Consider the following 23,470-nt stretch of genomic DNA (forward strand, 5'->3'; position numbering starts at 1 on the left):
TCTCCCCAGGATGGTCCAGCAGTTCGCTGTAGACTTTGAGAAGCGCATTGAAGGCTCAGGGGACCAGATTGACACCTATGAACTGTCAGGGGGCGCCCGCATCAACCGGATCTTCCATGAGCGCTTCCCTTTCGAGTTGGTCAAGGTAGGCAGCCCCCCACCCTGGGGCAGGAGGGTTCACCTCCCTCCCACCCACTCACCTACCTAGAACTCTCTCACACGTATGTTGGTTGACTTAACTAGAGGCCCTGGTGCCAGTCCTGGGAGTGGGGTGGAGCCTGTCCTGACCTCCCAAGTACAAACAGAGGCCCTGACCAGCCATCTCTTGGTCTCCTACACAGATGGAGTTTGACGAGAAGGAACTCCGAAGGGAGATCAGCTATGCCATCAAGAATATCCATGGCATTAGGCACGTATGGGGACTGGGGAGGGAAGCCGAACCCTGGAAGGCAGAAAGGGTCTAGCGCAGAGGTAGAGGGAGTGATGGAGTGAGCTCCCCTCGGGAAGAATGAAGAGCCCTAGTGCTCAGTCTCCTCAACCCCGACTTTTCGGCTTCCAACTTGGACAGGCTCTGGCGAGGGGCACTGGATAGGAGACCCGGGCTACCCCAATACCTGCCGCCTGCTGCCTGCCTTTGCCTGTTCCTGGGCACAAGGCTTGGCGGCTAGACTAGTTGGGTACAGCCCAAGGTACAGGTGGCAGGGGCAGCACCCTCTGGGCTTGGGTCCCCTGCCCATCCCCAAGGTGAGACAGCTCCCATCAGTCGTCTCCAGCACAAAGTTGCCCAAACCAATGGGTAGGGCCTGAGATAGGCTACCACGTGTTGGTCTGTGAACCTTTTGTGATGGAATGAGGCCTCTCAACCCTCCAGACCCTCCCATGATCCTGTTAGCCCAAAGTTGGCCCCATTCCTCCCCACTTCCCTCCTTCCAGTCAACACCAAGGCCAGTGGAGCAGGAAGGAAGACTGGGAAATAGACCAGTCCTTAAAATCTTAGCCTCTGCTCCAGGGATCCAGAGCTACACTGGTCCTTCAACAAGAAAATTTAAAACACCCGCTATGTGCCTAGGCAGTGAACCAGACCAAAATGTCACTGCTTTAATGCAGGTTCCATTCCAAGGTTTGGCATGAATTTACAGACTGCATTGGCTAAGGCACAGGAAAAAAAAAATCTCTCTCCTAGTCTTAAAATAAAATGCTTTCTTCCCAGTAAGGCTCTCAGAGACAACCCAGTTCAGCAGTTTTCAAACCATTTCTAGCCACAGAACCTTTTGTAGGAACAGAATCTGAAGACAAAACAGGACATATGCACCAACTATAAGCAGACCTTACCCTGAAAAGCATCAATTGAAAGACCTTCATTAGAGTCCCTCCTGCCCATTTTACAGATGGGAACACTGAAGCCCAGAGAGGGGTAGTGGGAGGACCCCGAGGGCAGAGCTCAGGGGGTCGGGATGGGGCCCTGGCCTGGTACTCCTGGCAGGAGCTGGCCTGTGACACTGTGCCCTTCTCCTGCTCCGGGCATTCAGAACCGGGCTCTTTACCCCAGACATGGCCTTTGAGACCATTGTGAAAAAGCAGGTGAAGAAGATCCGAGAACCTTGTCTCAAGTGTGTGGACATGGTTATCTCGGAGCTAATCAGCACCGTTAGACAGTGCACCAAGAAGGTAACTGGCGCCCGGCCAGCCCCTCCCACCTCTGCCCCGCCCTGCTCTGCTGCCAGGCGCTCCTTCCCCACCCCACCCCACTGCCCCCTAGTAGCATGTACAGACCTCAGCGGGGCGGGGGAGGCAGGCCACCGCAGTCCAGGAGAGCGGGACTCTCTGAGGGGTCCTCAACCAGCCCTGGCCCCCAGGCTGGGGGGACCAAGGGATTAGACATTGGAAAGACAGATATGGCAGTGGTTATTTGCTCCGAGAGCCCACCAAGAGCTCCCCCAGCTCAGGGAGAAGAAGGGACTCAGTCCCCTTCCTGCTCCCAGAGGTGGAGTCATCTTTGGGGTCTCCAGGGAGGGGTCTCAGGGAAGTCTTGGCCCTGGAGACAGAAGAGGTACAGGACCTTCTTGGGTGCCACCCAAGGGGCCTGGACAGCCAGAGGGATCCAGAGGACCCAGGTCAAGCAGGTACCCCAACTCCCTACCGTCCTTCATCTTCCCCATCTCACCCCCACCCTCACTCAGGACCCTCACTCAGGACCTTCCCTGTCCCTTCCATCCACATCCAGACTTCCAGGGACAGAATCCTCCTCCATCTGCCTCACAGAACCACTCAAGGAGGGCAGGGCAGGGCAGGGAAGATGGTACCCATTTCACAGCAGGAAGACTGAGGCTCGGGAGATCAAGTGACTTGCCCAAGGTCATGTGAGCTCAGAGGTGGCAGAGCTATAACTCCGAGCCAAGGCTTTGGACTCCACCCCCTAGCCTCCCTTCCTCTCCCCTCCCCACAGCTGTCCTGGCCCCTCTCTATCACCATCTTCACTCTTTTCTGTCTTTCCTCTTCTCTCTGTCTTTCTAAACTGAGCTCCTCCAGACTCCACTGGAGGAGAGGCACAGGATGCCCCTTGAGGAGAAAGGGAAGGGCCGGATTAGAGCAGGAAATAGAGAATGGAGACCAGGCAGCTACACACAACTCTGGGAGGCATCCTCTACCCCACAGTCTAGTAAATGGCGCCCCCTGGAGTTGTGCAGTGCACCGCCTGGGCAGCGGGCTGCCACGACCTTGGCAAATAGGGAATGGTGCTGGGCTTTGGAGGCGGGACGAAGCAAATACAGGAGGTTCTGGGAAACCTAGCATTGACCAGAATGGAGGTGAGTGGAGTCCGGGCCTGGGTCAGCTCCTCAGCAGGACCCCGGGCTGTGACAAAGACAGCGCTGGAAAAGAGAGAGGGGGCAGGCTTCAGGGTAGCTGAAGAGTCGCGGAGCCAAGCCCTGGGAAAGAATATGAACTCAGTAAGGGCCCTTGGATGGTGCCGGGGCTTGGTCCCTCACACCCCTCCCATGCCCTCAGAGCCCTGGAGGGGGGGTGCGGCACTTGGCAACACCCGGGAGGTGCCAGTCTGGGTGGTAACAGGAGGGCCAGGCCCAGCGCTCACATTGTCTTCTCTCCTCTCTCTCTTTCTCTGTGTTGGTGTCTCTCTTCCCTCGTGCCCCTGCCATCCTCCACCCTGCACCCTGGCTCCGCTTGGCCTTCACTCCCCTCCACCTCCTCGCCCTCCCACCCCTGGCTGCACCCCGTCCTGCCCCCCTCCTCCTCCCGGGTGCAGGACGGGCCTCTTCACACCTGACCTCGCTTTTGAAGCCACAGTGAAAAAGCAGGTGCAGAAGCTTAAAGAGCCCAGTATCAAGTGTGTGGATATGGTAGTCAGTGAGCTCACGGCCACCATCAGAAAGTGTAGTGAAAAGGTATGATGGCCGCCTGGGAGGGGCTGGGCCTGGCCATGGCTTCCTCACGGCCAGGGCCTCCTGTGGTGGGCCGCAACCAGCTGCTGAGCAAGCCTGGCGACCTCTCAGCACTCAGGTGGACCCAGGCCAGCCCGGGTGGCTCCTGGCTCTGAGATCTGGTGCCAGCTTCTAACCCTGGGTCTACAGTCCTCATAATCCCTTCAGGTCCCCACCTCCGCCTAGCAGACTGCTCTCACCCAAGCACCCTCGGTGGTGCCTTTGACAACAATGATAATAAGGAGCTGGATGCTGTTTATTGAGCACCTACTGTGTGCTAAGCACTAGGCTAAGTGCCTGCCCTTGTTATCTGACCTCATCCTTCGAACAACCCCAAGCAGTGGATAGTCTTATCCCCATTTTACAGATGACAAAACCGAATCGCAGAAAAGAACAGCAGAATGGGATTCAGGTTTACGGAGACCAGGGGAAGAGGTCTTGGATCAGGGCCTCCTGGGCCAGGGGAGCCATCCCAGTCCCAACACTAATTTGCCTAAAAGCATATTGGATTACTCCCTTGATTGCAATCCATACACGTTTGCCAGGGTCAGCCTCTTTTGAGTAGTCTCTGACCTTTCAGATGCCTTTTTCCTGTTTGTCTACTTCAGGGCATTTGGGGGATTTTTCACCAGATCATCTAAAGCAGTCCTTCCCAGAGGCCTGCATGAGTCCAGCCTTGCTTGTGTTTGAGAAAGCTCCTATGCTGGGAGGTGGGGGAATTTTTGCCTTAACTTCACGTCTCAAGTAAGGTATCACAGTTTTTGTGGCTCGTACACAATTAGTCCTGTGCGCCCCTTTCACAGTCCTGTCTCACTTTTGCTCACTTTTGTGCCAGATGGGAATGGATTAAGCAAATTAGCGTCCACTCAGTGCCTGATCCAGGTGGAATCAAATCTGAGCTGGATTCTCTATTGTAGAGTATATATCATGATATCTAAATCATGGTCCCACAACATCATGACTACTAAGCGATATGATCTTAACTTTTGTTAAACTAAAAAATACTGAGTTTTTTTTTTTTTTAATTTTTGGCTGCACCATGCATGTGAGATCTTAGTTCCCCAAACAGGGATCCAACCGAAGCCCCCTGCCGTGGAGGCATGGAGTCTTAACCATTAGACCACCAGGGAAGTCCCATGCATTTATTTCAAGCTGCCTCAAATCTCTTTACAAAACAAGACAATATCTAATTTTTTTTTTCATTTTGGTTTTTCCTAGTGAAAGTGATACATTCTCAAATAGATAAAATATGGAAAACCCCTAAGAATAAAAAGGAGGCAACAACCCTCCCTTTCAAGAGAACCACACTGAGACTTTCATACACTTTCTGTAAATACACTCCTCTTTTATTTATTTATACTTAACTAGTTTATTTATTCTTTCAACTTTTTACTTTTATATTGGAGTATAGCCAATTCACAGTGTTGCAAAAGCTTCAGGTGTGCAGCACAGCAACTCAGCCGTACACATATAAACTACATATATAAACTCCCCTCGCATCCAGGCTGCCACACACATGGTCCTTTAAAAAGAATGAAATTAGCAGTACTGATTTCATTCTGATCATACATGACTGTTACCAAAATACTCAAACTGCACAGAGAATGCAAAAGTCCCTATAACCCCACAGCCCTGGAGATAGCTGCTGGCAGCACTCCTTCCTTAACTAATTACACATATTCACCAGTTTTAACCAGAGATCACACTGACCACACTGATCCATGGGCTCTTCGTTTTTACTGAATAGTATGAACTGAAATCCTTGCAGTAGCTACATAAAGACTATGCCCTTGAACACTGTACTGTATTCCACTGTAGAAATATGACATGATTTACATATTCAATATCCTATTGACAGACACTTAGGTTGTCTCAATTTTTTGTTTTTCGTTTTACAAACAGTTCTGCAGTGAATAGCTTTATAAATGTATTTGCGCATTTATCCTGTTGTTTCTTTATAGCAAATTTCTAGTATAGAACTAGCTAGCAATGGATGTAAGCATTCACACTTTTGGTAACTTCTGCAAGATTTGCCCTCCAAAAAGTTTTAACCAATTTATTCTTCCAAACTATTTTTTCTATACATAGACTTATGTACATTATTAGGTACTCACACTGTGAATATATTAGTATCCTGCTTTTTCTCCCAACATTTTGGTGGGTGTTATTACAAAGTCAATGTGAGCATTTCTAATGATTGCATAATATTCTATTGAATTGATTTATTACTGTCATGGTTTATTTAACCATTTTCCTATTGATGAATGCTGAAATTGTTTCCTGTCTTTCAATATTATAAATACCCTGGCAATGAATATCTTTGTGTATAAGTAGTTTTAATTTTCTTTCTCTAGGACTATTTCCTTAGGACAGATTCCTTGAAGACTGATTACTAGATATAGAAATTGTGAAACACTGCTGAATTGCATTCCAAAAAAGTAGTAATTAGGGTAAATTGTAATATGTTGGAAACAACCCAGATGTCCATCAAGAGGATATTGATTATAGTATTATACAATGAAAGACTAGTTGTTAAACGGGCAAGGGATATTTATTTCCATTCATATGTCCTTCCACAATGTACTATGGGGGGAAAAGCAGGTTTCAGAAAATAATATATAGAATTTAGGGGGAAAGAAATATATTTAAATGATAAATATACAAAAAGTAAAATACAATATAATAACCTACATAAATTATCAAGTTCTAAAGGCATAGTTATTAACCATTATTTTGAGAAGGCAAAGAACATAGGAATTTTTCTGTTTCTACTTCACAAACTTCAGTCATATTCAGATTTCTTATAGTGAGTTGGTAAGTTTTTGTAAGTAGACAACTGATCAACAAAGACTTTAGAGAGGAAAGCTTGTAAATTATTTATTTTTAAAAATACCCTTTGATTGATTTAATGCATAGTAGTTTTTTGGTTTACATAGTGAAATTCACCCATCTTCATCTTTTTTTTTCCTCCCTAAGTCTTCCAAATTTAGCAACACCCTTCTGCTAATTATTCCTAGCCCTGCTGGGCTAAGCGTTTTCATCTCTGTATGAAATCTGGAGTTCACTGTCCAGCACAGGATGTGCTGCTCAGTCCTCTCAACAATGCCAAGAGGGAAGGTGCTATTATTACCCCATTTCACACATGGAAAAACTGAGGCTCAGAAGGTCCAATCACTTCCCCAAGGACAGTCAGCAGGGCAGGGGGCTGGCTTTGAACCCAGAGCCATGTGGCTCCACGGCCTGCGTTCCTGACTCCTAAACAGTGGGCTCCAGGCTGACTGCCCCACTTAGCCAGGAACTGAGAGAGAAAAGATCCATTTTAAAAACTGGCTGAAAGTCCTGGAAATGCGCAGAGGCAGCCAGAATGGAAAAAGATGCTCAAAGGGAACAGAACTGCTCAAAGGGGCTGAGGCTGCCCTGTCACTTGTGACACGTGGAAAACTTGACCACTGTAGCGTCCAGGAGGTTAGTGGGAGAACTGGTCATGCTCTTTGGCAAACTGCTCCTCCTCCTCCCTCCCTGCCCCTACCCCAACCCCACCCTGGGAGGAAGCACTTGGGACCATCTCAGAGGAGGCTTTTCTGGTGGCCGTGACTCAGTCTCGAAAAGGAGTGACAGCGCATCCTCGAGCTTTGTGGGGCAGCAGGGTCCACCGGACCCCTCCAGCCAGCATTTGTTTTTAAGCCCCTGGTCTCAGGCTGCCTCTCTCCCAGGTCCCCTGAGCTTGGCCACATGAGCCACACCCTTGGCACAGTCATGGGATGGTTGGGAGGATGTGGCACCTCTCAAGGCTGCTTCTCCTGGGCTGACACCCAGGACGCTGCTTTCTTCCCCACCCTCCTGCCTCTCCTGAAGACCTCACCCCATCTCCTTGGCCTCCTTCTTGCCCTCAGAATCCCTACTTGTGACCCAGGCACACTAACCTTCAACTCTCTTCCCACAGAGGGGGATCCGCCTGAGAGACCTGAGCCAGGCATAGGAAGAGGGACAAGGTGTGGGTCTAGTTTTGCCCGGCCTGAGCCCCGCCCGGCAGAGGAGCAGGTCCCTGGGAGTAGACTCCTGTCCTCAGCAGTGCAGCGAGTCCCCCTTTCTGAGGAGTTGCTGGTTCATGAGCCACAGGGGAAAGGAGCCCATGTCTGCTCACCTTGGCAAGGAGGGCAGAGACATCCATCCTTCATTCATTCACTCATTCCTTCAACATTGCCCTCTTTGAGCACCGTGGTGTGCCCAACCCTGCCTCTGCCTTCAGGGCAATTACAGTCCAGTTTGGTGAGGGAAGAGGGTGTGTGTTGCAGGGGGTGGGGGAGGGGACATAGAGGTTATCATGGTGGACTTTCTGGAAGAGGTGACATTCAACAGAATCTTGAAGGGGGAGTCCATCTGGGTTTTGTCCAGAGCCTGGCTGAGCTGGGGACAGAGTTCATAGGCCAAGGATTTGGAACAACTTCCCCTTTAGCCTCAGTTGATTAAAAACTAGGAGCGGAAGAGGGGTGCTGCTGAACTTCTACCCCAAAGGAGTGGGGCAGACACAGGCAGGCTGGCCAGCCAGCTTGGAGCCAGGCAAATGTGTCTGGGGGGTGGTAGTGCCAGGCCAAGGCATGCAAAGTGAAGAAGAGTTGGGTGGATTCTACCATGAAGGCCTGGGGCCCAACCAGGCCCCCCGCAGGGTACTGCTCATGCTGCTGCCTTCCCCCCCAACTCTGCATGCCGCCCCACCCCCCAAGCATGCCTGTGCCTCCTGCATGGCCCTTGTGTGACTGTTGGTTTTCCCCTACCTCCCCTCCCCCAGCTCTTACAAGGAGCATTGCCTGTCCCCAGCCTGACTCAGGAGGCCAGCTGGCACCTTGGGCCCTGCCCTCCCCAGATTCTCCCCGGACAGTAATCTGCAGGCTGTTACCTGCCTGGTTCCCCACTTGAGCGTGTCTGCAAGCCTTTGAAAAGGCAAAGCGTAGCCCTGAGGATGAGTGAACGTTTGGGGAGCTAACTGTGCCCCCAAACAAAGGCCTCAATCGAATAGGTCTGTTTCCAAGATGGCTGCCAGCAAGATGGCTGCCGAGGAGCAGGCTGATTCCCAAGGCACTTGTGCGCATGGGAACTACCAGCCCCCATGAAGTTGCCCAGGTAGGCTAGTAAAGAGGGCCCAGACCCGGGAAGACCCTTGAATTGCCATTTGGCTCCCACGACTGAGGGAAAGGGGTGGCCGTGGCTTGGTGCCGTCAGCTTCCTGGGCCCCCAAGTCTTGGGCATTTGGTGTGTCCCTCCCACCCCACCCTGGATTCTGGTGGGCTTTGGGTGCCCCCTGCCTGTGCCCGCTGTGTACCTGGCTCTCTCCCCTGCCACCCTTTCTCAGCTCCAGCAGTACCCCCGGCTGCGGGAGGAGATGGAGCGCATTGTGACCACCCACATCCGGGAGCGCGAGGGTCGCACCAAGGAGCAGGTGAGCCCACTTGGCACTGCCCACTCTTCCCTGGCCTTGAACTCCTGCCCCTGGGCTCACCTCCTTCTTCCCCGTTAGTCTCTTCTGTCTCAGTCTCTCGTATACGTTCTCTCCCCATATTAACTTTATGTGTCTCTCTTACTCTGTTTTATTGTGAGAAAAAAATACACATAACATACATTTCACTGTTTTACCCACTTCAAATCGTGCAGTTCAGTGGTCTTAAGGACATTCAGATTGCAACCATCACCACCATCCATGTCCAGAACTTTTTCATCTTCCTAAAATGAAACTCTGCCCGCCTCCACCTTAAACAGTCCCTGGCAGTCCAGTGGTGTAGACTCTGCGCTCCCAATGCAGGGGGCTCAGGTTTGATTCCCAGTTGGGAAACCAAGATCCTGCATGCTGCATGGCACAGCAAAAAAAAAACACAAAACACAATGACTCCCATCCCATCCTCTTCCCAGCCCCTGGCAACCACCATTCTCCTTTCTGTTTCTATGAATTTGACAAGTCTCGGTACCTCGTATAAATGGAAGCAAACAACAACTGTCATTGTGTGTCTGGCTTGCTTCACTCAGCGTAATGTTCTCAAGGTTCATCCATGTTGTAGCACGTGTCAGGATAACTCTCCTTTTTAAGGCTGAATCATATTCCATTGTTTGGGTAGACCACATTTTGCATATCCATTTGAGTTGGGTTTTTCCCCCCACCTTTGGGCTATTGTGAATAATGCTGCTATGAACATGGGTGCACAAATATCTCTTTGAGACCTTGCTTTCAGTTCTTTGGAGTGTATTCCCAGAAATAGAATCACTGGATCATATGGTACTTCTATGTTTAATTTTTTGAGGATCTGCCATAGAGTTTTCTACAGAAGCTGTTCCATTTTACAATCCTACCATCTGCTTCTCAACTTTCTATACTCTGGTCACCCCTATTTGGGCCTCTCTCTCTATTTCCTGTTTCTCTGGGTCACCATACACCCCCTCCTAGGCACCCTCCCTTCCTTTTATGTAGTCATCTATCAAATACTCATTCATTCATTCAATAAGAGGCATGTCCACTGAGTGCTCCTCTGGGTTGAGAGGAACAGAAGTAAGCAGGCCCCCTTACAGCTCTCACAGAGCTCACAGGTGAGTCCTTTTTCCTTGTCCATCTCCCTGTCATCCTTCCGTCTGTACCCACTTCTGGCTCCCAGTCCCCAGCCTCATCCTTATACACTCCTTCTCCACAATGGTGCTGTCCTCAGCCACCCACTTTTTTCAGTTTCAGTTTTGGCTGTGCTGGATCTTCGTCGTGGCATGCACGGGCTTCCCTTGTTGAGCATGAGCTCTACGGCGCATGGGCACAGTAGTTAAGACACACAGGCTTTAGTTGCCCCACAGCATGTGGGATCTTAGTTCCCTGACCAGGGATCAAACCCACATCCCCTGCATTGGAAGGTAGATTCTTAACCACTAGACCATTGGGGAAGTCCCAAGTATATGCATTTTAATGTTGTCATATATTGCCAAACTGCCCTCCAAGAAGATGATACATGTTTATACTTCCATCTATGGTATGTCTTCCTACAACTGTGCCCACATTAGTCCCAATATTTATTATTAATTTGAAAGGTCAAAAAGGGTCCCATTTTAATTTACATTTCTTTGTGAACAAGAGGGAGCATTTTTTACATATCCTTATTGGTTATCTGCATTTCTTCTATGGATTACCCATTCAGGTTCTTTGACTATTTTGGTTTGTGTTTCTTGTCTTCCATTTATTGATTTCTAGGAACTCTTTATTTATTATGGATACTATTATGGATATCTTTGTTTATTATGGTTTATAGATTTATTTCTTATGGATTCTATATATGCTGCAAGTGTGCTTCTCCCAGATGTTCATGCATTTTAAAACTCTATGGTATCTTTTCCATTTGCCTGCTGACCTGTGTATCCTTGAAGGTCATGCTCCTCATCGATATTGAGCTGGCTTACATGAATACCAACCATGAGGACTTCATAGGCTTTGCCAAGTGAGTGCTCCTTGGTCAGAGAAGGTGACAGTTTGTGTGACTATGTGTGTGTGTGTGTGTGTGTGTGTGTGTGTGTGTGTAGGGCCCAGGCCTGCTGGGGCAAGCCTCTGGGTCTGGTGCCCACTGAACAGTAGCAATGAAGCTGGACCTCTGGAGAGAGGTTCTGGGACTCTTCCTTCTCTCCTCATTAGTGCTCAGCAGAGAAGCAACCAGATGAACAAGAAGAAGGCTTCAGGGAACCAGGTGAGTGAACTCCAGTGCCCTAGCCGGAGGGATGGAGGGTGCCGGATGGACGCCAAGCTCTGAGAGCCCCCTCCCCCGAGGGGAAGGGTCCCACAGGGGCCAGGGAGCCTATCAGATGCCAGCCACAAGCCTCCCACTCTGCCTCAGTAACCCTCTCTCCTCTCTCCCGATGCTTCTCGTGGTTGCTATGGTTACCTCTTTGCAGGATGAGATTCTGGTGAGTACCAGGACTGGGGCTCTTGGTTTGTATAGTGAGGGGGAGGAGGGGACCCATTTGTAGCGGGGATGCTCAGGGGTCAAGAGGACACCTTTTGGTTTGAGCTGCTTGCACACAGCAACACATGGGTGTCCACACAAGCACTCAGGCCAGAGGCAAGGCTTAGCCACACACAGAGTCCTACCAATCTGTCCTTTGGTGTGCATGAGCTAAGCATCTCCTTCATCCAGAGGGAGACCACATGGGCTGGAGTGGGCCAAAATGTTTGGCAGAGACCTGGCATTGAGTAGGAGCTCTTTAATATCTGTCAGATGGATGGATGGATGGATGGATGGATGAGAGAGAATGTTTTTAAGCTGGCATCCCTACCAGAGAGTTGAGGAAAGAGATGAATGAAATGTCAAGAAACCGGGGCCTCCTCACCTGCTCTGTTCTTCAGATCTCTGCTGAAACATCACTTCTCAGCCCCAGTTGTACCCCAAGCCATAGAGTCCGAGCTTTTCCAGAGGCCATAGTGTCTTTGTGATAATCTAGATGCTTGTGTGCTCACTGACATCATATCACTTCCCTCTTGAGCCCTCTAAGGGGAAGGGCTGGGTCTGTCTTGTTTACCAGTAAATCCTTGGCCCCCAGCGCAGTGCCTGGCACCCAATAGGTGCTCATTAGAAGGAAGGAGTTCGTGAATGCAATATCCCAGGGCAATTTGATTCAGCACACACTCACTGGGACCTACACTGTGCTGGCCCCTAGACAGGAGTCAGACTCTAGTCCTGCCCCTTGTAGGCTGGGCTTGCAGTCAGGCCCCAGGGGGAACAGGAGGTTCCCGGTGCCCAGGCTCTGGAAAGGGGTTTTGAATGAGCAGGGAGGAGGGCAGAGCTGCGGTGGCCGAGGGAGCACAAAGGCTGGGAGTCAAGGCGGGAGCAGGGCAGAGAGGTCTGCTGGTCAGATGCTGGAGATGGAGAGCCAGGGTACAGCATTTGGACTCAATTCCAAAGACAGTGACAAGATGCCAAGGGGGTCCTCTCCAGATGGGACAGGGTGGGAGAGGGCTCATGGAGGCACCTGGCTCTTTGTCCCTGTTAACCGCTAAGGCAGCTATTAGCTGTGATCTGCTGTGTGACTTGGGTTCTCAGGCTTCTCAGGGAAGCCAGAGGGTCAAGCAGGCTTGACCCCAGAGGGCTTTCCTGCTAGCCTAAGTCTCCTCTGTCTTCTCAGGGGAGAAGCCAGGGAGGCCAGGGCTTGGGGGAGGGAGTGGAAGCAGCTCCCTCATCCCCTCAGTCTGGCCCGCCACCAGGGTCTAGTCGATGGCCCTGCCATTGAACCAGAATCCACAGGCCCAGATCTGTGTTGATGGCTCAGGATGGTCCCAGGGCCAGCTGTTTCCTGCTGTGAAAAGAGACCTTTGCCCATTACTCTGGGTTTCCCCGGGGAAGAGGAGTCTAGACAATTTGTGCTCAGCAACCCCCCACTCCCGCCTCCCACTCTACCACCACCACCCCCCATCTGGGACCTGGAGACAAAAACTCTTAGAATCCCACTGTGGCAGCCTTTGTGTATTCATGCCACAAATATTTATTGATCACTTACTGTCTGCGGAGCACACTGACAAGTACTAGGATACACCAGTAGAGGAGAGAGTTCACAGTTTAGCAAGGCAGGCGACATGAACTAATAATCACACACACACACAGATTCAAAATCCCAGTCATCATCATAGAAGAAAACTTCAGGGAATAATGAAAGATTATAATATGGGTTCTGATTATCCTGGGAGCCAGGGAGAGCCTGTCTGAGAATGTGACTTCTGAGCCTATACCCTGAGGATGGAGTCAGATTTGTCAGGCAAACAGGGGGAAGTGCTTTCTAGGCAGAGTCAACATCAGCATGTGCAAAGTCCCTGAGACAAGTCTTTGAATAAGCTGACTCTTAAGCTGAGAAGATATACTTTGGCTCATGTTGCCCAGTCAGCCACCTAAACTCAGCTTGCACACTTTTTAGTGCTGGGGAGCTCATCCCCTCCCAAGGCCACCAGTTGCCTACTCAGATGGCTCCAACTGACAGAGGCTCTTTATCCTGAACTGACCTCTGTCTTCCACTCTGTTCACTTGCGGTTCAAACCAGGGTAGATCTGGCCCCTACCGTCCCTGACCAGCCAGGCCTCCAAGACCTGAGAGAGGGGTGGCCTTTTGAGTGTCTCTCTTTGCCTACCTATCTTCCATGGGGAATCCTGGCCTCTGTCCAGTGACTTCCTGTCCCCCCACCACACCACCTTTCAGGTCATCCGGAAGGGCTGGCTGACCATCAACAACATCGGCATCATGAAGGGAGGCTCCAAGGAGTATTGGTTTGTGCTGACTGCCGAGAATCTGTCCTGGTACAAGGATGACGAGGTAAGTAAAGGGACACTTGTCATCAAGGGATTTGTCTGATGGCCAGTCAGGTTTAGATCCTACCACAGTGGAGTGGACTGGACCACCAAATAGGAGTATTTGGTATCTATTTCACTGACTGATTGACTTATTTTTGGCTGGGTCCAGTACTTAGTTGCAGTGCAAGGACTTAGTTGCCCCAGGGCATGTGGAATCTTAGTTCCCTGACCAGAGATCAAACCCATGTTCCCTGCCTTGGAAGGCGGATTCTTAACCACTGGACCACCAGGGAAGTCTCCCAACAGGGGTATTTAAAAATCCCATCAAAGAGCTTTGAGTGAAGCTGGGAAGTAAGGACCATAAGCAGGCAGTTCTGGGGGCTCATCCAGGCAGGATGGGGAAGATGGCTTGGCCGGATGGGGGAGCTTGGGGGCTGAGCGCCCTGGAGAGGGTAGGCAGGGGTGCTGAGCGTCCCTCTCTGACCCCACCAGGCCCGCAGCCTTCCTGTTTTCTTGCTCCAGGGCGTGCCTGCTCCTCTGTGGCCCCCACAGGCCCATGACACACACAGTCCAGCTGCCAGACACAGTGTTAACCCCTGCACCCCAGTCCCCCAGGCCCCGCAGTCCAAGCAAGATGCCCAGGGTGCCTCCAGCCGGAGGGTCCAAGACCAATGGGGCCCACAGAGGCGCCACACCGAACCTCTCCCTGCCCGCCAGGCATAGACCCCCCTGCCACTTCCCTCCCCTGCTGTTGGTCTCCTTTAAGAACCAGTCTATTTGGCTTCCACATCTGGATTCCAGAGGTGACCAAAGAGAGCAGGGAAGGCTGGGATGGAGTGGGGAGGGGGGTGGGGGGATGGCTTGTGGTAATGAACTCCAGCTGGCCAAGGAGTGGGGGAGGGGACCCTCTTCTTCCTGAGGGGGCCGTTGAAGGACAGCGGGGAGCAGAGCTTGGGGTGGTGGCCTGCGATTTTGGTCTCCAAGCCCCTCTCGGTGATCCCTGGCCCCCTCTGAGTTGCCCGAGGTAGGGCCCCCCTCCCCACCTTGGGCGGGCCCCCTCTGTCGTCACTGGCAGGGGCGCCAAGCCATCTGGACCTCATTACCCCAACCCTGGCCTCTCCCAGAGCCCGGGGCCCCTTGAAGGGATGGAGCGTGAGGTGGCGGGGCATGCGGGGGGGTGGGGTGGGGGTCGCTTCCTGCTCTGCCTCCCAGGGAGGCTCCCTAGACGTGTGCCGTGGATGGGGGGGTGCCGACTGCTGGCCCCCACAACTGGTGCCCCTATGCTGCAGTTCCTTACACAGGGCCGGGGGACATTGTGAGCTGGGGCTGAGGGCCAGCGACTGTCTACACTGTGGGGGAGAAAGAAGTGTATCTGAGAGGGCCCCCCCACCCCGTCCTTGTACATGTGTACGTGGCGGGGTGTCTTTTGGGAGCTTTGTGTGTACATCTGAGTTGAGTCACATGTGATGCTGGCCTGTCTGTGGGGGTGGGAGGGGGTGGGCAGAGAATGCCGGGAGGTGGGAGCCTGGTGGACGCGGCGTGTGGGTGTTTGACAGGAGAGCGTCTGGGTTATAAGCATCAGGGCGTGTTTGGTATGTGAGGGTCTGCGTGTGCGTTTGGGGGCAGACCACGTGTGCCCGTGCTCAGTGTGTAAATGCCGGTGTGTATGTGCGGCGAGTGGGCTCCAGGAGCAAGGACGTGCGTGTGGCACGTTTGAGAATATGTATCGTATGTACTGGGGATGTAAGGATGGGAGAGGACCAGAGTTCCGTTGTGAGTGGATATGAGTGTGTGTCTGTGGGAGCTTGTGTGTGTGTGCACTTGTATGTGTGTGGGACATTGGACGTGCAATTTAAAACTTGAATGCAGGAATGTATGTTTCTGAGTTGGGGGTGGGGTGTTGGTGCTGAGGTGAGGGTGCCCGTGTGTGTTGGATGTGAGTGGATTTTTTTTTTTTGCACTAAAACTGCTGGGGTCACGGAGGTGGTCCGGACTGGGGGGAGGCTGATCTGTCCCCCTTCTCCACCCAGCCACCAGCCGTCTGCTCTTCAGGACTTGGATGACCCTCTGGGCAGACAGGCGGTCGCCCACAGCCCAGCCCTCACTGACCCCCCATCTTCTCAGTCTCCCTCTGCCACCCATCACCACCCCCACCCCATCCCACAGCAGCGTGGCACCCCCCCCCCGCCCCGCCTCCCTCGGTGCCTCCTCCCAGCCTCCACCCTGTGCCCCCCAAGCCCCCTGCCCCGGCTCCAGGCTCCGGTTGTGGGATGGCGGCCGGGGGTCGGTCCAGGTCTCCAGCGGCGGCGCCGAGGGTCTAACCCAGCCCAGCCTAACCAATGTGCAGACTACTGTACAATTTGGGAGTCCTGAACAGATAGTCTAAACACTGGGTAGACGGAGTGGAGGGGGTCCCATGATCCATCCAGGCAGCAATGTCTGTCCGTCGGGTGTGAGTTCGGCCCCGTGTCCCGGAGATGCAAGGCTCCCCAGCCCAGCCCAACCGGTCCGGGGTCCCCTTTCTGCTCCGACTCCCCTTCTGCCTCTTTTGACGTGGCAGGGGCGAGCAGGAGCTGTGGCTGGGAAGGAGGGGCCTGGGGAGGGGGCCGGCCTGCGGGAAGGAGGAGGCTGCTCCTCACTGGATCCAACCCCAGGGCGGGTGGCGGCGGGGCCTCCCTCGAATGCTTCCAGATGTTCCCTGGCCGTGTGTGTGACTTCCTCCTCTCCTCCCCCAGCCGCCCTCCGGTGCTCCCGGCCACCCGCCTGGCATAAAGAGGGCTTTATGTGGCTGGTCGGTCCAGGCGGGTGGGTGGTGGGTGGGGGCAGGCAGAGGGAGGTGGGTAGGATGACACCAGGACCGGGAGCAGGGTCCTCTTAAACCCAGCTCCCCTACCCCACCCCGCCGCCCAAGATCCTGGGCGAGGCCCGGAGTCCTCCAAACCCACACAGACACATCGCCCCACCCGGGGGCATGGGCCCAGAGGAGTCGGGTGGGCTAATGGGGTACAGGCAGTAGACACCCTTCCCCTCCTCCCAGAGCCCCATCCCCGGGTACCTCCTCTGCAGACTCCAGAGCTCCTCCCTTCTGTCTGTAGGACAGAGCAGCCTACAGACACATGTGCACATAGGCCTGCCACCCGCATGCCACCCACAGATAAGCATATCTCCTCCTAGACGATACAGATAAACCAGGTTCAGCCCATTATGTAAACGATATGTACATGTCCCAGAGGCACATTTGTGCAAACACACAGATATTTATAACTGCCGTGCACACCAAAAAAACTGTGCACACATACAAACATACTCACCCACATGGTCGGACTGGCACCTCCTCAGGCACCCTCATGCACACACAAGGACACACAGGCACAGGGACAATGGTGAGAGGGCACGTGCTCTGGCGGGCATGGATTTGCACAAACACAACCCCACACATTGCACACACTCACCACTTCTAGGCTTGTGCTGTGTGTCTGTCTGATTGCTAACACATGGGCGGCTGTCGGGGGGGCTGCTGAGCCAGCCCTTTGAAGACACCAGGCCCTGGTGGCCCCCCCCTTTCCCTGTCTCTCTAGTCAGGAAATGAAGTCAGAGGCTTATCCAACGCAGGCCCCACTGGCCAGGCCGGGGGCGAGAGAGGCTGAGTGTGGCGGTCCCTGGCTGGGGCTGGCCTGGCTTGTATCCAGGGCTTGCTTGGGGCTGGATGTGGGAGCCAAGCTCAGCCTCACTACCCCGGGCTCTTGAGCTCTGGCACAGATGCGGAGGTGGTGGGAAGGGCTTGAGCCAAGGTGTCTGGCAGGCCCAGAGCTCTGGGGCCAGGCTCTTACCAGATAGAGCCTGCACAGTTCTAGGGGGCTGGTGGTCCCTAGTCCCAGGTGCCCACCCCAACCCCTCGCCCCAACGCAGAGCATCCTTACGGAGTGAGGGGGGGCAGAGAACAGCGCCAACCTCACCATCACTCCTTCCTTGCTCTCCCTCAGGAGAAAGAGAAGAAGTACATGCTGTCCGTGGATAACCTGAAGTTGCGGGACGTGGAGAAGGGCTTCATGTCCAGCAAGCACATCTTTGCCCTCTTCAACACGGAGCAGAGGTGCCCACCTTCCCCCATGGGGCCCACAGATCCAGAAGGGAGAGGGACCTGCCCCGAGCCCCCCAACAAGTCATTCATTTGACAAACATTTGTTGAGTTTCTCCTCTGTGCTAGACTCATGTCAAGATCTCATTCCTGGTCTGTGCTCCCCACCCCCATTTCCTTTCTCCTTCCCACCTGACCTCCCTCCCTCTCCGCCTCTGTCTCTCCTTCCCTCCTTCCTCCCCTTCTGCAAGCACTTGGTTAGTAACTGCCCTGGGTAAGATACTGGCAGTACCAGGCCTCTCACCTCCCAACCCAGGGCTGACTCTAGGGGCCTTTCTCCCACTCAGAGATGTGGGTTCAATACAGCTGCCAAGAGGAGAAAGCCAGGGAGGGGGCAATGGGGCTTGCTATCTAAACCAAGGACTGCACTGTCATGGGTGCCCCTTTGATGAGGGCTCAGTCCCTTTCTAATAGAGTATTTTACTGCTTATTTCACTGAATTCTCACAATGACCCTAAAAGGCAGGACTTGTTACTATTTTTAACTTTTTATTAATTTATTTGGCTGTGCTGGGTCTTAGTTGCAACACACAAGATCTTTGATCTTGTGGCACACAAGTTCTCTAGTTGCAGCATGTGGGATGTAGTTTCCTGACCAGGGATTGAACTTGGGCCCCTTGTATTGGGAGCATGGAGTCTTAACCACTGGACCACCAAGGAAGTCCCAGGAATTGTTATTATTAACCCATCTTCCAGATGAGAAAACTGAGGCTGGGAGAGAGGAAGGGACTTGCCACAGCTGGGAAATAAGAAAGCCAGGACTGGCCCTGCAGGCATGATGACCCCTGTCCACGCGTGCCCTTAACTACCAAGGTGAAAGGGCTTTGCCCTGTCTCCCCTCACCACCGGCCCCACCTTGCAGGAATGTCTACAAGGATTATCGGCAGCTGGAGCTGGCCTGCGAGACACAGGAGGAGGTGGATAGCTGGAAGGCCTCCTTTCTAAGGGCTGGCGTGTACCCTGAGCGTGTTGGGGTGAGTGGCAGGGGAAGTAAAGGAGGGGCAAGCTGCTTAAATAAGGGGTCCTGTGGTGGAGCCACCCTCAGTGATGCCAGGTCGTGCCATATTTTCAAGATATTGGGCTCAGAAATAGCAGGAATCCTCCCTCTACCTGCCCCAGGGTGGGATCAGTTAAGCCTTCCTCCCATCCTTCTCCAATGCCATTTTACATGACCCTTTTTCTGCTGCAGATGGCATTTCCTGTATGCCTTTCATATAATGGTGGTTTCTTGTGACTGCCCTCACTTTTCTCCCCTCTTTCACTGTGACAAAGTCGAGAGTTGCCTTCGAATTGGGGTGCAGTGCCCAGATTGCTTACTCAGTCCCTCCTCTTTCCTCTCCATGTGTGTCTGCTTCGGCTATGCTCACTGGTGGCGGTGGCGGTGGTGGCAATGCTGATGTGGTGACCTCTGTGGCTTTGGTGTGGGCCTCCCAGGACAAAGAGAAAGTGAGTGTGCCCCTCCCTCATCCTCTGCCAGGCATCTCTAGCCTAGGGCCAGATCTGGTCAGGTCTTTAGAATCCAAAGGGACCTTGGAGATGTCCTTTTCCTAATTTACGGACTGGAAAAGTAAGGCAAATTCTAGGTACTAGAGTCAGAGCCAAGACGAGACTGAATGAGGGCCTGGGGTCCTGAGAGGCACTAGGGTGGGCACTCGTGCCCAGAGACCCAGAGCTATGGGGAGCTGGTGTCTTTGTATATAGGCCAGCTGCATCTCTCTGTGCTCCAGCATTCTAGCCATCCTTGAAGGGGCTGGGACCCTGGGGATGCCTCGAACCTGGCTTTGAGGGCCCAGCCACCCTGATGCCCTCTGTTCTTAATTGCAGGCCAGTGAGACGGAGGAGAACGGCTCGGACAGCTTCATGCACTCCATGGACCCACAGCTGGAGCGGCAGGTGGAGACCATCCGGAACTTGGTGGATTCATACATGGCCATCGTCAACAAGACTGTCCGGGACCTCATGCCCAAGACGATCATGCATCTCATGATCAACAATGTGGGTTCACCACCATGTGGGGGGCAGTAGGACCCGGGAAGTGGGTGGCTGGCTTGGCCTCAGGTAGACACAGGCCAGCCACGTGGGACTGAATTGGGAGGGAGGCAGGGGTCCATGCCAGAGCTGTCAGATAGAAACGTCCTGTGAGCTTCACATATTACTCTGTAGATTCACACAACCAAATTGTTCCAGACATGCTTAAATTTTTCCAGAAAGGGCTCAGAATCTGCATCTTTTGAGAACTCCCAGACCATGTTTTGAAATACATACCCCCCAGAACCACTTCCACCTGTAGCTTAATGAAAAAGCATGGCCCTAGGGGAATTAGAACTGAGTTGAAATCTTGGGTTTGCCACAAATTCCCTGTGTGATTCTAAGCAAACAACTACCCTCTCTGAGCCTATGTTTCCTTATTTGTAAAATATGGATAATAATAGAATTGAGAATTAAATGAGTATAGAGTGCCTAACAACACGGTGCCCAGCATGTGCTAGGTGCTCAACGCATATTTAAATAACGAATAAATGAGACACAAGCCAATGGCATAAAAAACCTCCACAAATATTCTCTCCACAAATATTCCAGAGCCTGGACCAGGTAACAATGAGGGATTTTTAAGAACGTTAACCCACCTCCTAAACACAGAGACTGGCATTTCACCCAGTCCTGGCCCACATTCACACCTGGTACTCAAGGGCTCAGAACAGTTTAAACTGTCATCTTCCTTATTTTGGTCCAGTGGAACATACAAGTCTTTGGAAAGGGTGTAACTACCCATTTGGGGCTTCCCGGGTGGCATTAGTGGTAAAGAACCTGCCTGCCAATGTAGGAGACATAAGAGACGCAGGTTTGATCCCCCTGGAGGAGGACATGGCAATCCACTCCAGTATTCTTGCCGGGAGAATCCCATGGACAAAAGAACCTGGTGGGCTACAGTCCATGGGGTCGCCAAAAGTCAGACACGACTGAAGCAACTTAGTACTCATTCACCTCATTGTACAGATGTGGAAACTGAGGCTGAATAAAGCGGAGTAATCATTCCTGATGCGTGATATTAATAGCCCTTGGGTGTCCCTCCTAGATCTATGACCTGAACAGTTCACTTTTCTTCTCTGGATCATCTGAGATAAAGGGCAAGTGGGGGAGTGGGGGAAGCACGGGAGATCTCTAAGTTTAGGCAGTGGCAGAGCCCCATACCCGAGCTCCGATTCCTAGAAGGGCCGGGGAGGGGAGGGCAAATTGGTTGGTACAGGCCTCCGGGTCCAACCCTCTCCTCTCTTTGCCCACTCGCAGACCAAGGAATTCATCTTCTCGGAGCTGCTGGCCAACCTGTATTCGTGCGGGGACCAGAACACACTGATGGAGGAGTCGGCCGAACAGGCACAGCGGCGTGACGAGATGCTGCGCATGTACCACGCACTGAAAGAGGCGCTCAGCATCATCGGCGACATCAACACGACCACCGTCAGCACGCCCATGCCCCCGCCTGTGGACGACTCCTGGCTGCAGGTGCAGAGCGTACCGACCGGACGCAGGTATCAGGGCCGGCTCCCACGGCCCCAAAGCCCCCCAGCCCGGGGCCCGCGGGAGGAGGGCCGGGACCGGGCAGTGGCGCGCCCGCGTCACCGGGGCGGCTCCCACCTGGAGCGAGGGGCGGAGCTTAGAGAGGGCGGGGCTTGTCGCGGGGCGGGGCTTGCCGTGGAACGCTGGCTGCCGGGCGGGGTGGAGCAGGGAAGTTGGAGCCTCCGAGCGGGGGCGGGCTTAAACACCCGAGTGAACCCAGGGAAGAGAGGGGCGGGGGCTTGCGCGCATGGGCGTGGCCGGCACCAGCCTGGGGGCGGGGCCTCGGTGTGGGGCAGAGCAGCTCATCTCTCCCCTGCTTGTCCTTCTGTTTCTGTCGCCCGCAGGTCACCCACGTCCAGCCCCACGCCGCAGCGCCGAGCCCCTGCCGTGCCCCCAGCCCGGCCCGGGTCGCGGGGCCCTGCTCCTGGGCCTCCGCCTGCTGGGTCCGCCCTGGGGGGAGCGCCCCCGTGCCCTCCAGGCCGGGGGCTTCCCCTGACCCCTTCGGTCCTCCCCCCCAGGTGCCCTCGCGCCCCAACCGCGCCCCGCCCGGGGTCCCCAGGTGAGTAGGGGCTGAAAGCGGTGGCAGAGATCGCCGGGCGGGCGAGGCCGGGAGGGAGGTGGGGCCGAATCCTGGAGCATCGGCCTGGTCGCCAGAGCCGGGCCTCTCCGTCCAAGTCACTCGGACCGTGGGTGCCAGAGCCACCGGGGGTGTGGCCAAGGGCTGGCGGAGCCTGCCCCCAGGGAGCGCTGAGTCCCGCAGGTGGTCATTTCTGGGAAGGGGGCCGTGGGGCTCATCCCACCTGCCCTCTTCTTTCCAGCACTTGCATGGCGCTTCCCTCCTTTTTCACTCTCTCTCTCCCCCACACTGCATCCCTTCTTTCCTTTCTAGCCGCTGTCCTTCGATCTCCATTCCATCCTTTACTGCTGTCTCCCCGCCCCTAGGGAGCCTACCTCAGGTCTGAGGATCTGAACCCAAATCCTATCTGGATGGGTAGATTTTGTTCACTTATACTCAGGGCTATCCTGGTGCCCCCACTTCCCCAGTCCTGAACCTTTGGACCTGTCCTCGAGGTTGTCCGGCCTCTGTCCCACAGGAAAAGAGGCCAGGTTGTGACTGTGTGACCAGCAAGGTGTGGGATATGTATGTGTGGGCGTGCACACGGGTGTGAGAGTGTGAGAATGGCACCCAGGCATGTGGTAGGGCATGGAGCAGCTGGGAAAGGGGTCTGGGAACCATGGGAGCCTGATGGTTTTCTTCCTTCCCCTTGCCTCTGGCCCCACCCAGCCTGGACCAAGGTGGTGGGTGTCAGAGCAGGAGTGGGTAAAGGCTGCCAATTCCCAGAAATTTCCAGGGAAAAGGATTCTGTGTCATCCCTTGCCTTTGCCTTCTTGACCCATGACCTTCTTTCAAGGAAGGTCACTCTGGTGTCTAACTCAGTCTGCCCTGTCTCCACTGGCCATGTTCTCTGAGGAAGAACTCATCAGACCAATAGCATCCATTTATGTTTCCAGATGGCTGGAGAGGAGGGCCATGGGTCTAACATCCATGGATCTAAAATGGAGCAGAGATGGGGCTTGCTCTGTGATGACCTGAGGGCCAAGGTGGAGGGGTTAAAGCAGGCAGCATGGTGGTGTTCAGGGACACTGGACTGGAGTAGGCCTTTAGGCAAGTCGCTTTCCCTTCCAGGGCCTCAGTTTCCCTTCTACGAAATGATATTTAACATTCTTCCTTCCCAGGGTTGGAGTCGGGATCAGGGGAGACAGTGACTATAGATAGAGATACCACATTAACTGGAAAAGTGGCCATAGAAACTCTCTGCCAACTTCCAACCTGAGTTCAGATCCCTAAGGGTATTTGAGATGCCCAGGCCTGTGCTGAGGTGTGACATGAGAGCTGTAATATTTGGTACCTGCTACAACTCTGATCTGACTGACACATGGGAAGTCATGGCCTCAGGGAGAGAGCAATCTGGGGAGCTTCAAGGCAGCTTGACTTCAGTGAGATCCCAGGGCTGATTGAGATAAGGTTCAGGTGGTGAGGAGCCGGGAG

The 23,470-nt window shown here is 53.5% G+C and overlaps 1 protein-coding gene across 8 annotated transcripts in view; it reads left to right on the plus strand.

Moving 5' to 3' along the window:
• The window catches only part of DNM1 (dynamin 1), a 47,884-nt gene that overhangs the window by 17,160 nt on the left and 7,254 nt on the right, over positions 1-23,470 (plus strand). For 6 of the 8 annotated variants that reach the window (XM_027556410.1, XM_027556409.1, XM_027556413.1 and 3 more), the window contains exons 8-21: positions 10-145; positions 342-409; positions 3,263-3,401; positions 8,788-8,874; positions 10,827-10,897; positions 11,089-11,140; positions 11,346-11,357; positions 13,634-13,747; positions 17,709-17,818; positions 18,725-18,836; positions 19,297-19,308; positions 19,687-19,857; positions 21,151-21,392; positions 21,765-21,979. In XM_027556410.1, the coding sequence (XP_027412211.1) occupies positions 10-145; positions 342-409; positions 3,263-3,401; positions 8,788-8,874; positions 10,827-10,897; positions 11,089-11,140; positions 11,346-11,357; positions 13,634-13,747; positions 17,709-17,818; positions 18,725-18,836; positions 19,297-19,308; positions 19,687-19,857; positions 21,151-21,392; positions 21,765-21,979 (1,541 nt within the window). The remainder of the gene's footprint in view (positions 1-9; positions 146-341; positions 410-3,262; positions 3,402-8,787; positions 8,875-10,826; positions 10,898-11,088; positions 11,141-11,345; positions 11,358-13,633; positions 13,748-17,708; positions 17,819-18,724; positions 18,837-19,296; positions 19,309-19,686; positions 19,858-21,150; positions 21,393-21,764; positions 21,980-23,470) is intronic. The other 2 variants (XM_027556416.1, XM_027556415.1) reach the window with 1 other exon arrangement.

Source organism: Bos indicus x Bos taurus, chromosome 11 (assembly GCF_003369695.1).
Source record: "Bos indicus x Bos taurus breed Angus x Brahman F1 hybrid chromosome 11, Bos_hybrid_MaternalHap_v2.0, whole genome shotgun sequence".
Lineage (NCBI taxonomy): Eukaryota > Metazoa > Chordata > Mammalia > Artiodactyla > Bovidae > Bos > Bos indicus x Bos taurus.